This window comes from Diabrotica virgifera, chromosome 5 (assembly GCF_917563875.1).
Source record: "Diabrotica virgifera virgifera chromosome 5, PGI_DIABVI_V3a".
NCBI classification, from domain to species: Eukaryota; Metazoa; Arthropoda; class Insecta; order Coleoptera; family Chrysomelidae; genus Diabrotica; species Diabrotica virgifera.
Window position 1 is genome coordinate 84020344 of NC_065447.1, and position 15278 is coordinate 84035621.

At 36.3% G+C, this 15278-nt stretch overlaps 1 protein-coding gene across 1 annotated transcript; it reads right to left on the reverse strand.

Moving 5' to 3' along the window:
- Window positions 1-6760: 6760 nt before the first annotated feature.
- LOC126885393 (uncharacterized) lies at window positions 6761-14832 on the reverse strand. The gene is made up of 2 exons (XM_050651957.1): window positions 13233-14832; window positions 6761-7092 (listed from the first exon to the last, which is right to left on the reverse strand). The coding sequence occupies exons 1-2, from the start codon at window positions 14830-14832 to the stop codon at window positions 6761-6763; spliced, it is 1932 nt and encodes a 643-aa protein (XP_050507914.1).
- Between the last annotated feature and the right edge of the window lie 446 nt (window positions 14833-15278).

Here is a 15278-nt window from a genome sequence, read left to right on the forward strand (position 1 = left end):
CCTTGATCTTCAACAATATATAATAAAGTGGAAAAATACCCCAATAGTGGCAAAGATCAACTTTTATAACAATCCCTAAAAAACCCAATGTCAAAAAATGTGAAGATTATTGAATAATAAGCCTTATGAGCTATCTCCTGAAAACTTTTTTAAAAATAATACATAAAAGAATATATAAAAAGTGTGAAGAACACATGACAAACACACAATTCGGCTTCAGCGATGCATTGGGTACTAGAGAGGCACTTTTTGCAATACAAGTTCTCTTTCAAAGATGTAGAGACGTGAATTGTGATATATATGTGTGTTTTGTTGATTACCAGAAAGCGTTCGATAGAATAAAACATGACGAACTGATGAAAATATTAAATTCAATTGGTCTAGACAGCAGAGATCGCCGTATAATAAACAATATCTATTACGAACAAACTGTAGCTGTTAGAGTGGGGGATCAGTTAACAGACGACATAAAGATAAAAAGAGGTGTGCGACAGGGATGTATATTGTCCCCATTATTGTTCAATACATATTCAGAGCACATTATGAACCTAGCGCTAACGGACATAGATGAGGGAATACTTATAAAGGGAGAACGATTGAACAACATAAGACACGCTGATGATACTGTCATTTTTGCAGACAGTCTTGAAGGTCTGCAGACAGTTGTCTCCAGGGTGGCAGAAGTAAGTAGCAGGTTTGGGCTTGATTTTAACATAAAAAAAAACCAAATACATGGTTATAAGCAAAAATAGGATACCACCTGGTCAATTACTAGTTAACCAACAACCCATAACACAAATCACCAACTTTTGTTATTTGGGTGCAAACTTAAATGAACAGTGGGACCGATCGACGGAAATTAAGATAAGAATCGAGAAGGCAAGATCAGCTTTCGTCAAAATGAAAAAAATCTTTAACAGCCACGATATAAAATTGGAAATAAAAGTTCGTTTACTAAAATGCTACGTATTCTCCGTTCTTTTATATGGCGTGGAGTCATGGACCTTAACTGAAGCATCACTGAAGAGACTCGAAGCATTTGAGATGTGGTGTTATAGACGCATGTTGAAATTTCCTGGATAGACAGATATTGGAATATGTTTTTGTAATGTTCGTATAAACCAACCCTTAGGTTGTTATTTAAAATGTTTTTAAAGTAGGTTGTTGTTGATAAAAATGATAGTAGTAGTTGTTGAATAAATAAAAAGCAGTTTTTATGAAAAGTCAAATCTCTAGTTCTTTCTTAAATTAAATATATAAAATCTAATAGGTTATGTTGACCCAGATCATACTTAACTACTGCGTATATTAAGTTTAAAGTATCGGTGTGTCCGAAAAAGCAAGAAAGTATATTTAAAGACTTTGCCGGTGTGTCCGAAGTATAAGGGTTTGGAAGAAAGAACTAGACCCAGTGAAAGAAAGAACTAGAGTGGCGTGTGTCGCCGGAAATTTGAAGCAAAAAAAATAATGGGTGACAAAATAGATATATCCACAGTTGGTAAATTTGATGGCGTTAACTTTTAACAGTGGAAGTTCCAACTGAAATGTGCCTTAAGGGCCAAAGGTATATATGGAGTTATTGATGGCTCGTTAATCAAACCAGAAGTAGCAGGAGACGAATTAGAGGCATGGTTTAAAAAGGATGCCCAGGCTATGTTCACTTTAACATCTGCAGTGAGTTTAAATCAGATTACTTTGATTGAAAGTTGTAATACGGCTAAAGAGATTATGGAGACCTTTGAGTCGATTTATGAGCAGAAATCAGAATCAAATAAAATGATGTTGCATGAACGGTTTCATCAATATAAGATGAGTAGCCTAGATACTATCGCTCAACACATAGCAAAAGTGCAGAATCTTGCTAAGCAAATTAAAGAAGCAGGTGATGATGTGAGTGATATTGCTATTATGACAAAAATACTGAGTACATTGCCCCAAAAGTACAAAAATGTTAGACAGGCATGGTTGTCCGTAGACAGTGCTAAACAAACTATAGGTAACCTTACCGCAAGACTGTTAGATGAAGAAATGTACTTAACTGCATATGAAGAGGCAGAACAAGCACTGGGAACAATGTCATTCAAAGGAAAATATGATCAGAAAGGTCAAGAAAGGGGTGTAATATGTTTTGGATGTAGAAACCAAGGGCACATTGTCAAATTTTGCAGAGAGAAGAACGAACAAGAAAACAGTAGTAGCAGATCATATAGAAGTCATAATCGAGGCAGAGGTGGCTTTAGTAACTACAGAAAAGGTTACAAAAAGAATGACAGAGCACAAGCTGGCAACTCTACAGAAAATCACCCCCTCTTGGGGGCGAAAAAATATTCGTCCAAAGTAAGTCCGGAAATGGATAAACTGACTAATTTTAAGTAACTTTTGTTCTATAGATTTTTTTCACTAAGTCAATACTTTTCGAGTTATTTGCCAGTGAATATGTTCATTTTTTCAACAAAACAACCACGCTTTTAGACGGTTTTTCGCATATAACTCAAATAATAAGTATTTTGTGGAAAAAACATTTATAGCAATTATATAGCCTGTAAAAAATTTAAAAAAATGGTGTAAATATCACGTCTCTGTACCTAGTAGAAGCAGAGTTATAGCTAATTAAAAATTGGTTCATATTCGTCAAATTCCAAATGGAATACTTTAACGTGAAATAACCAAAAATGAAGCACATTTCGGGGAAAACTCATTACAACTTAATTAAAGTGTTTAAAAAAAGCTTCAATTTTGTTTTATAAAAAAAATTCTAGCATCAAAAGTAAACAAGTTACGCTCAAAATAAAGTTAGTTCCTTTTTTTTTTGGTAAAAAAGTCGGGAAAATCGCCACCTAATTAGTATCTCAAATGAACTTAATCGTTACGACTTCACAAGTTTCTTGACTCGTGTATGTATTGTTTATAGGATCTGTAAGTTTCATCGGTTCAAAGTCCTTATTTTTGAAAGGGCTATTTTTGAAAGTCAAAGAAAAAAAGTGATATTGTGCCGATATGTGCTTTTGTCCAGGGGTGGTTTTCACCCCCTATTGGGGGCGAAAAAATATTCGTCCAAAGTAAGTCCTGAAATGGATAAACTGACTAATTTTAAGTAACTTTTGCTCTATAGATTTTTTTCACTAAGTCAATACTTTTCGAGTTATTTGCCAGTGAATATGTTCATTTTTTCAACAAAATAACCACGCTTTTAGACGGTTTTTCGCATATAACTCAAATAATAAGTATTTTGTCGAAAAAACATTTATAGCAATTATATAGCCTGTAAAAAATTTAAAAAAATGGTGTAAATATCACGTCTCTGTACCTAGTAGAAGCAGAGTTATAGCTAATTAAAAATTGGTTCATATTCGTCAAATTCCAAATGGAATACTTTAACGTGAAATAACCAAAAATGAAGCACATTTCGGGGAAAACTCATTACAACTTAATTAAAGTGTTTATAAAAAGCTTCATTTTTGTTTTATAAAAAAAAATTCTAGCATCAAAAGTAAACAAGTTACGCTCAAAATAAAGTTACATAGTTCCTTTTTTTTTTTTGGTAAAAAAGTCGGGAAAATCGCCACCTAATTAGTATCTCAAATGAACTTAATCGTTACGACTTCACAAGATTCTTGACTCGTGTATGTATTGTTTATAGGATCTGTAAGTTTCATCGGTTCAAAGTCCTTATTTTTGAAAGGGCTATTTTTGAAAGTCAAAGAAAAAAAGTGATATTGTGCCGATATGTGCTTTTACCCAGGGGTGCTTTTCACCCCCTCTTGGGGGCGAAAAAATATTCGTCCAAAGTAAGTCCTGAAATGGATAAACTGACTAATTTTAAGTAACTTTTGTTCTATAGATTTTTTTCACTAAGTCAATAGTTTTCGAGTTATTTGCCAGTGAATATGTTCATTTTTTCAACAAAATAACCACGCTTTTAGACGGTTTTTCGCATATAACTCAAATAATAAGTATTTTGTCCAAAAAACATTTATAGCAATTATATAGCCTGTAAAAAATTTTAAAAAATGGTATAAATATCACGTCTCTGTACCTAGTAGAAGCAGAGTTATAGCTAATTAAAAATTGGTTCATATTCGTCAAATTCCAAATGGAATACTTTAACGTGAAATAACCAAAAATGAAGCACATTTCGGGGAAAACTCATTACAACTTAATTAAAGTGTTTAAAAAAAGCTTCAATTTTGTTTTATAAAAAAAATTCTAGCATCAAAAGTAAACAAGTTACGCTCAAAATAAAGTTAGTTCCTTTTTTTTTGTAAAAAAGTCGGGAAAATCACCCCCTAATTAGTATCTCAAATGAGCTTAATCGTTACGACTTCACAAGTTTCTTGACTCGTGTATGTATTGTTTATAGGATCTGTAAGTTTCATCGGTTCAAAGTCCTTATTTTTGAAAGGGCTGTAGTTAAAAGGGGTTGAACGAGTCACTGATCACGAATGTATGCAAATTTTGAAACACCAAACTTTAATCAATTTTTGTCTAACAGAAAAACAAAAAAATACATGATATTCAGAGAAGCAATGCTGAGTTTTTTTGTTTTTCGAGATTTTTGGTATCTCTAACAATTTTTAAGTTATTTGGAAAAAAAATATTTTTCAAAATTAAAATTTTTGAAAATTTTACTTTAAAACCATTTTTTTTTAAATAAGCACTTTGAATTGATGAAACTTACAGATCATATAAACACAACATAAGTAAAATAATTTGTGGAGCGGTAACGATTAATTTCATTTAAGTTGCTAATTAGGGGGGTGGTCTTCCCGATTTTTTTGGGCAAAACAAAAGGGACTTGCTTAAAAAGGCTAGAAACTTTTTATAAAAACAAAAATAAAGCTTTTTTAAACACCTTAAAAAAGTTATAATGGGTTTTCCCAAAAAATTGCTTAATTTTTTGAACTTCGAAAATTGCACTTCGAAATATTCTATGTGAAATTTGGTGAATATGAATCTATTTTTCATTGGCTATAACTCTGGTTCTACGAGGTCCAGAGACCTAACGCGTACACCATGTTTTTTACTTTTTTACATGCTATATTTTTGCTAAGAACGCTTTTTTCGATAACGTACTTACTCTTTGAGTTATTTGCGAAAAACCGTCTACAAATGTAGTTATTTTGTCGAAAAATGAACATATTCACTCGCAAATAACTCGAAACGTGTTGACTTGGCGAAAAAGCTCTATGGGACAAACGTTACTTAAAATTAGTCAGTTTATCCATTTCCGGACTTATTTTGGACATATATATTTTTTCACCCCCAAGAGGGGATGAAAGTCTCCCCCAGGGGAAAAGCACACATCGGTACAATATCACTTTTTTTCTTTGACATGTAAGCTATGCGTATGCCAAATTTACTGTACAGCTGTCCGGTACAGTAATGGTAGAGGGGTAGGCTTCATACAAGCGGTAATTATTCTACATGTTTCATTTAACGCCGTGGTGACTTGTTGGGCGTATCTAGGTCTACCCCAGACGGGACAAGCATATTCCCCTGTTGAGAAACATAAGGCCTCAGTTGTTGACTTTAAGATCTGGGAGTTTGCACCCCACTTGGTCCCTACAAGTTTCCGGAGAAGGTTGTTTCTCGTAGAAACCTTTTGTCTTGTGCTCTAACAGTGGAATTTATACGTTAGTGACCGGTCTAGTATCACTCCAAGATATTTGCGCCTATCAGTATGTTCCAAGCGTTGTCCCTCCCAAGAAACATTCAGTTTTACATGCGCCAGATGGTTGTTGAGGTGGAATGCACATACTTGGGTTTTAGTAGGGTTTGGCTTTAATGAGTTTTGTTTGTAGTAAGTTGACATCATGTTTAAAGCCTCTTCCATTGTCGACTCTACTTGTGTGAGTGTTTTCCCCTTTACGGCGATACCAAGGTCGTCAGCGTACACAAAACTCTCAGTCCGAGGGTGCATTGGTTGGTCATTGGTGTAGATGTTAAATAGGGACGGCGCCAGAACGCTTCCTTGAGGTAGGCCATTTTTTTGGGTTCTCCATCTGCTCTTCTTTCCATTTAGCACAACGTAGAAGCGTCTATTACACAACAGTGATCTAATGATATTTACCAGGTCATAGTCAAGCACAGTGTTATAGATCTTAGTTAGCAAGGTTTTGTGGTTTATCGTATCGTAGGCCGCTGTGAGGTCTATCAAGGCTACTCCCACTATCTCCCTCTGCTCAAACCCCTCCTCTATGCGCTCTGTTAGGTTCAGCACTTGGCCTGTGCATGATTTACCTGGTCTGAAGCCTGCTTGTTGTGCGATTAGTTTTGCATCTAATGTTTCCTGGATGCGGTTCAAAATGAGGCGTTCATACAATTTATATAAATGACATAGAAGAGATATCGGACGGTAGCTACTCGGTAGTTCAGGGTCTTTGCCAGGTTTCAGAAGGGCTACTACTTTTGATTTACGCCATATTTGTGGAATCTGGTAGATAGAGCGACAGATGTTAAATAGATCGAGCACCCATTGCCTCGCTTTTTGCCCGAAGTGTTTTATCTGCTCTGTTAGGATTTCGTCCACCTTAGGGGATTTTCCATTTTTCATACAGTCAATACCATTTTTAAGCTCTTCGATGGTAAATGGGTTTCGCAAGAGAGTTGTGTCCTGGTCTTGAGTTCTTATAATCTTTGGCGTTTTGCAACGATTGTTTGTTTTGCCATTCAGAAGCAGTTGGTGGGCTATCTGATTTGGCGTTATTGCACATGGCTCTTTCACCTCTGTGGGATCACCATTAAGTTTTTTGATCATATTCTAAGCCTGCTTACTACTGTGCGTCATATCCATTTTACTTAAAGTCTCGCTCCACCGTTCTTGTCTGGAGGCGCTTAGTATTTGCTGCAGTCTCTCCCCTATCTGTGCCGTAACTTCGCTAAATGGGTCTTTACTATATTCTTCGGTGTACTTTGTCATAATGTCTTTTGCTTCATCGTTCAGACCAGATATGTAATGTTGTTGACATCCTCTGAGTATGTGTTTACATGAGGTTCGTTTTACAAGTTTGATGAATGCATCATAGTTTTTGGGGATCGGGACTATATTTTTCACTTGGGTTTCCAATTCATCAGTATATTTTTCCCAGTTCGCTTTTTTGAAATTGAAATTAAACCTTCGTTTGAAAGGGATTTTGGGAGCTTTTATAGCGCTGTATACGGATATTCCCACGGGCCTATGTTGTGTCTTTGATATAGGAATATATCTTTCTGACGCAACGGTCCTCTAAAGACATGCTGATGAAGGTGAGGTCCATATTTTGCTTTGGAATGAATATGGCAGTTTTGGGTCATGCAGCAGTGCCAGGTTGTTTTGTTCAGCCCACGATTCCACAAGATGTCCATTTTTATCAGTTGAAGCGTAGCCCCAATGAACATTATGACTATTAAAATCCCCGAGAATGAATCTGGTTTTTTTAGAAGTGAAATTTTTTGGAGGGGAGAAAACAAAGTCTCTCCAGGGTGGTTTATACACAGATGTAACTGTGCAGGCTCCTATTTCGACGGTCAGAATTTCAATGTCATTGTAGCATGTTTTTTGAGCTGATGTTTTTTTTGAGCTGATGTTACATGAATATCTCTTTTCACGAAGATGACACTTCCGTGCTTTGCACTTGGATGTTCAGTGATAAGCTGCATTCCCTCAACGCTAGGTCTATGTGCTGATATGTCACGGTGAGTCTCTTGTATGCATAATATATCACATCTGTGGATTTGACACAGTTCAGACAAAATTTCCTGTTTATTACAAATAATACCCTCAATGTTTATGGTCATCATTGTCAATGTAGGCTCTGAGAAGAGCCGTTGATTCTCGTTTGTTTGTTCGGATCCAGTGGTGGAAGGATTGGCCGCCCGAGGGGCGTTTCCAGGGAGCGCCAGTGACATTTTGTTCTCATAATATCACTTGCGTGGAAGCTCCTTCCGTGCTCCCCCTTAACTTAAAATAACAGAGGAACGGTAGGTTTTAGGTGTATAATGCTACCAACGCCTTTTGTAGTGTTTGATGAAAAGGCCTTTAAAACGAGCACCATTAAATGCCGGTTACGTTCAAACTAAGCGAGATATGGTGCAAAACAAATATATGACTAATGTACTTTAAGGAAAAATGAAAAGTACATACATTTAACCCCTCATCCACCAGAATTTAAATGCATTGTTTTTCTTCAGCAATACCTTTTAATATAGTATTATTTCTACTTTTAAAAAGTTGAACGGGTTTAAAATGAATGATTTTTGTAAAAAATGTTATCAAATTATAGAATGCATTTTTAAATTTTCTTAAAAATCATCCTTTTTCTCCATTAATTCGAAAATGTTCCACCTCCGAGAAGGGGTGGGAACCGCCCCCGTGATAAAAGCGCCATAGTATATAGGATAGACTTTGAATCGGGAGATTGGGCTACTCCCAATATTTCATTAAAATCCATGCAGTAGGATAGAATTCGGAGTTAATATCGTGTTCTTAATCTCGCGCATTGGCTGGCGTAATAGAAATAGAATGAAATGCAAATATTGTAAACTATTAATTTCTCAGAAAAATGAACTAATTTGAAATGAAAGTATGACTATAATATTCTATTGATTTATGCAATAATCTATACATCTATCTATAGTGTGTCCCCGAAATATGGCATCGAACATTTTCTGAAATGCAGGAATTAATGATGCGTAGAACCATAAAATATTTTCAAGTATACAAGGCGTTTCTAAAATATCAAAATAACGAGTAACTTTGCTATTTTTATAGAATGCCAGTATCTAGTACGATAACGATAATAGATCGGTACGATAAAGTTCTCGGGCGGCCCTTCCGTCCAGCGTTTTTATAATAAATTTTGTGGAAGTATCGAAAAGAAAAGTTTTCAGTGTTTAATCGTTAATATATTGTATTTACATATTTATTGTATTTAACATACTTATTGTATTATTCGCGCTGTTTATTTTATTTAATAATTGTGTTAAAATATAAACAATTTAAATTAACTTTATACTTGTTTATACTCAGATCAAAGTTTACAATATTGCCGAATTTAAATGAGGAAATATTACTATTTGACACGAGCCTGCCCAGCATAACGGCGTCAATTATTGTTGTCAAAATTACTACCTACTATTCATGGGCGCTCATACCCATGGGCAGGGGGGCCGTGCACCCCCCTAGCTGTTCGGGTGTTTTAAACTATATATTGTCATCCAAAGTATACAAAATGCAAGTGCAACATCTTCACGTCTGCCCCCCTAAAAATTTTTTTATGGGCGCCCATGCTACTATTTTCTTCGCTAAATCCTCTTTCCATGAGACAGTGTCTTAAATTATTCTTACAAACCAAAATACAAAATTATACTGATTTTGAACGATAATAAAACCAAAGTTTATGTTCGTTCTGTTCTACGAAAATGTCAACAACAATGAAGTATGTATGTCGCGTTATCTTAAACTTTCTCTGATTGAATGTTTAATTTTGTGGAATTTATTTCCTCAAAATATTTCTATTTTGTATAATAAATAATTTTCTTATCTGTTATCAATACGTTATGATTATGGTGTAAATAAATATTGATTGGTGGAAGATTTAATTTATATTGGTTTACTATTAATATTGGCTATGAGCATGTGTGCTTGGTTGTATAGTAATTTACAGCTACTTCTAGTATGTCAGTATGTAAGAAACTTCGCAAAAAAAATTGTTAACCTTTCTAGACAGTTCGGACTGCGATTAGCGAACCGACTATAATTAATATTTGTAATAAAAACGGGCTCTGGGTTTATCTCTATTTTGATGTATGAAGCAAATACTTCTTATGTTCAATATGTTGTTGTAGACAATATGTTGTTATTACTAAGATGATAACAAAATTTATAATTGTCACTTCTCTAGTTCCATTAATCTAAGCCATAAATCTAAGGCAGAGGCTAGTCAAAATGGTCGATAATCTTTTACACTGAATTTAACTTCGCGATATGAAACTGGTACAAGTAATTTAAGTTGATTCTCGCATCACTTCCTTCTGTACCTTATCGCCATATATCGAGAGATTAGTCATTAATTCGGTTTTTAAACAGATTACCTTTCCGTAATTTAAATTTTCATATGGGGGCGATAATTTCTAATTTTCCAGGAAAATCTCATTTTGTTTTAAGTATCTTTCTAACCTAGTTTATAAATATTAGACATGTTTGATATAGTATACCATCAGCTAAGAAACTACATTTTTCATTTATTCCTCAAAAACAGGTTTAGAGAAATACAGTGATTAGATATAAACACACCAAATATATGTTGTGGTAGACAATTGCACTTGATAATCTTTCGGATGATATTATCTCTGTAGGTTATTAGCAGGTATTGAACGAAAACAATTTAATAAAATCAACACAAGCAATAAACAATACAAATTACCTGCCAATTACTATGTTTCTTCGAATAGCTACTATTGGTAGAGATTAATGGAAACTCTCATAGGCGCATATAAACTTTTTAATACACACATTTAAATCAATTGTTGGTCAAGTAGCTCAAACGATAACAGGATATAGGTAATAATAAAATATGGTAAAAAGTCTACTTACAATCGTCAATCAGGACGCGTCGACCAAGTCACTATTTTTACTTCTTTTCTCGTGGGCCGTCTAAATGCTTCTCTTCGGGGGAGAATTCTTTTGGACCTCAAATGGTTGAAACGACCACTTCTTCGTCACCAGTGGATTCCGAAAAATATGCGAGCGAGGAACCACGGGCGTCGACAAGGGTAAAAAAAGGGACATAATTTCGAACTATTTACACAACAAATCAATTGTATGGAATTTCCAACATTCTCCCCCCTTTAAAGGCCATAAGGCATTTAATAATAACTAATACTATATATCATTACTTGGGCAACAAGCAATGACAAAAAAAAACAAATCCAATAAACAAAAAAATACTAAAATACTTAAACAAAAGATATTAAAAACTTAAGCTCAAATCAAAACTAAAATTAAAATGGTGGTTTTGTCGCAGTAGTACTAACAAACCCGAACTTTCAAAGTTCCGTTAGTCGTACGCACGGTGGCTACCCGAGCTACCCCGTCTTTGCCCGCATGCAATTCAACAAGACGCGCGAGAGGCCATTTACACGGAGCCAAATTATCCTCCTTCAAAACAACTAAACTACCGATTTTGGGTACAAAGCCAGAATCTAACCATTTGGACCTTTGTTGTAAGGTATGTAAATACTCCTTACGCCATCGAGCCCAAAAATCCCTATGGATGCGTTGCAATAACTGCCATCTGGACAAACGATTGAGGGATACCTCCGAAAAATCAGGCACAGGCGATGATGTTAAAGGTTCGAGAGTCAGGAAATGCCCTGGGGTCAAAGCGTTGAGATCTTCAACATCATTGGTCAATGGGGTGAGAGGACGCGAATTCAAAACGGACTCAATCAACGTCAAAACAGTGTAAAACTCTTCATATGTCAAAATTTGAGCCCCGACTATCCGAGCAATATGTTCTTTTACAGAACGAATGCCGCGCTCATAAATTCCACCAAAATGCGGAGCCGCAGGAGGAGCAAAATCAGCAGGAGTATTATCATCTAAAAATACTCCTAATTTGCGAAATGGTTTTGGAAACGAATTCGACTGAAGCTGGTCTTCAAAATACTGTTCCTGTGTAAACCTAACAAGAATAATTAACGAGCTTTCCAATTCTACTGAACTCAAGGGCCCTACACGTCTTGACCTTTTCAAACGAGAGTTGTGCGCGAATCGCAACATAAAGGCCAAAATTCTTTGGATAGAGGTAAAAGACGATTGGTTTTCTAACAAACAAGACAAAAAATGTTCCTAACGAGTGGAAACAAACACTAAACTTTTCTTTACCTCTTCCGAAGGGGATTTTTCCCGCAATGATGGAGGAACCTCTGGAAAGATTAATGGAACATTATATAAAGACGAAGGACCTGTCAACCAGTCTAGTTTCGATACAAAAGCGGCCGGTAGCATGCCTCGCGAAGGCGCATCGGCTGCATTACTTTGAGATTCAATGTAATGCCAAGAATAATTTTGACTACGGGTCTGGATATACGAAATGCGATTTGCGACGAAAGTTTTAAACCTAGAAGGTGAACTTTTAATCCAGTGCAATACTATTTGTGAGTCTATCCAAGCATACACCTTTTGAAAGATTATATTCTTCCACGACTGTGACACAAACGACATAAGTTTGACCAAATGAACAGCAGCTAACAATTCTAATCGAGGGATCGTAATCTGTTTCATAGGAGCTACTTTCGACTTGGCACAAAGTAAATTAACTTGGACCATGTTCTGACTATCAATATACGAATATAAACGACACAAGCGTATCCCTTTTCACTGGCATCAGCAAATCCATGAAGTTCTAAGATGGGACAAGAGGAAATATTCAAAAAACGAGGAATTTTAAACTGTGAAATAAGAGATAATTCACTTTTATATTGCTCCCACACACGAATAATTTCTGAGGGAGGACGATCATCCCATTCAAGACCAGTTGCCCAAAGTCGTTGGATTAAATGCTTGATGAAAAAGGTAATAGGTGTTAGATAACCGCACGGGTCATAAATTCGAGCTAATTCGGACAAAAACGATCTTTTAGTACAAGGGACATCCTGCAATTTGACTGCAAATTGAAAGACATCGGACTGTGCAATCCACTTTAAACCAAGGATTTTTAAAGAAGGACCATTTGATTCTGGATCAAAATTAATAGAATGAGGATTAATATGCGATTCAGGAAATTGCGACAACAATTTGGGTTCGTTCGAACACCATTTCCGTAACTCAAAGCCTCCTAACTTCAACAAAGCGACTAACTCTTCGACTAAACTTTGTGCTTCTTCGAGCGTCGAAGCACCGAAAACAAAATCATCAATATACGAAGCATTACAAACGAGCGACGCGGCTTTAGGAAAACGAGAGCCTTCGTCCAACACTAGTTGTTGAAGGGTTCTTAGAGCGAGATACGGCGAGGATACAACTCCAAAAGTGACAGTTAACAAACGATATTCCTGAATCTCCTCAAAGCTAGAAAATCTCCATAACACACGTTGATAATCCGTATGCTCAGGAACTACTAAAATATTACGATACATCTGACGAATATCTGCACACAACGCAAAACGATTAAGTCTAAAATTTAACAAAAGCGAGACGATGTCCTGTTGTAGCTTAGGACCGACTAATAAATAATCATTCAACGATTTACCAAGTCTGGGACTTTTCTGAAACGCATTATATACCACTCGAATTTTAGTAGAGACACTTTCCGACTTAACAACGCAATGATGTGGGATATAATACTTTCCCTTTGTCTTTTCGCCCTCAGGAACCAATTGCATATGACCTAAATCAATATACTCCTGCATATGGGACGAATATTCCTTTTGCAAACCCGGCTGACGAAACAAGCGACGTTCCAACGAAATAAATCTGTTTAAAGCAACATCATAGCTATCTTTTAAACAAGGCGGCGATTCACGAAAAGGCAAAGACACAACATATTTTCCCGAGACGTCCCGACTATGTGTTTCCCGATAAATGGTTTCGCAAAGAACATCTTCCGGTTCTGAAACTGGCTCTTCCGGTATGTTCTCCAGTTCCCAAAATTTCCTTAACGAAGAATCTAACGAGTCTTCCACATTTGAAAGACAAACAAGCGACGAAGAAGAAAAACAAGTTGACGAAAGGTTAGGTGTGCTAGTTGGGCCCAACAAAATATATCCAAAAACGGTATTTAGGGCATCAGGTTGTCCCGGTTTACCTTCAATTTTACCCTCTAACCACACCTTCGAAAATATACTACAACCAATTAACAAATCGACCGATTGACTACAATTAAATTTGGGATCAGCTAACTTCAAATTTTTAATATAATTCCAAGCAGAAATATCTATTTGGGTGCTGGGCAAATCCGAGCAAACCCGATCTGTAATAATAGCCTCCAAATGAAACACCGGTGACTCCTGATGACGAGGTTGGATAGAGAAACTTATTTGCCCCTGATTCAGTTTCGTTTGCATCGAATTGAGTCCGTTAACTTCTAACGAGCAAGGAGTTTTAGGCCATCCCAATCGATTGGCAGCCTTTCGACTAATGAACGAACTCATCGAACCCGAATCAATAAGACATCTCAAGGGTTGTTTACACCCTTTACTGTCAATTGCATGAACCAAAACAGTACCGAGCAAGATTTCCTTTTTAGTTTCACTTTTCTTTCCTACAAAACTAGCGGCACAATGGGATACTTCAGGAGACGATTCGATTCCCGATGTCCCTGGACTATTATTTTCTGAGGACGACTGACTATTGGAACGGTTTCTCTCGAAGTGTAACAAACTATTATGGAGATGACTACTACATTTGCTACATTTGAAGGATTTAGGACACGACTTGACTGAATGGTTAGCCTGATTAAGACACTTAAAACAGGAAGAAGACTCTTTACAAAACTGGTATCTCTCTTTTGGCGATTTTTTCAAGAACAACGAACACTGGTTGAGATAATGGCTTTGTTTGCATAAAGCGCAACATACTGAAGACGAATTTGTCACGAACGACGAGCTACTACGATTGTGCCTTGAATCACCAGCCTGGTGTTTCGCGTTGGCCTTTGGCTCCTTGTTATTTGGGGCCCGCGACGACTTCTTTCCCTCACCTATACTGCTGTCTAAATTATCATACGCGATGTATTGGGTTTCGATGAACGCTACTAATTTTTTAAATGAAGGAATTTCATTAGACTTATGTTCCAACTCGAATAACTTAATGGAGTCAACATCTAATTTCGACAAAAGCAAATTGAACATAATGAAATCCCAATGCTCAGTGGGAAGGCCTAAAGTTTTCAATGCGGCTAAGTTTTCTAAAAGGTGTCTACTAATTTAGCTAGATTTTTCGAGTTAACCGCGGAGATTTTTTGAACGCCCATTATCGCATCCCAATGGGCGGTCGCACAACGACGAACATTTGTGTACCGTTTAACAATTAAATCATAAGCCACTTGGTAATTATCGTTAGTTATGGGCAAATTGCGAATTAAGCTAAGCGGAGTCCCGTCTAAACAACCTTTCAAATATATGAATTTTTCTACGTTTCCTAGGGCTGCATTGTTATGCACTATCGAATTGTAAAGGTCTATAAAGGATGCAAAATTAATAAAATTTCCTTGAAAATGCGGAAGATCAATACGAGGTAAGCGAATGTGGGAAGGATGAGCTCCGCCGGAAGCACAAGACGCTGGACCTGGACTTTC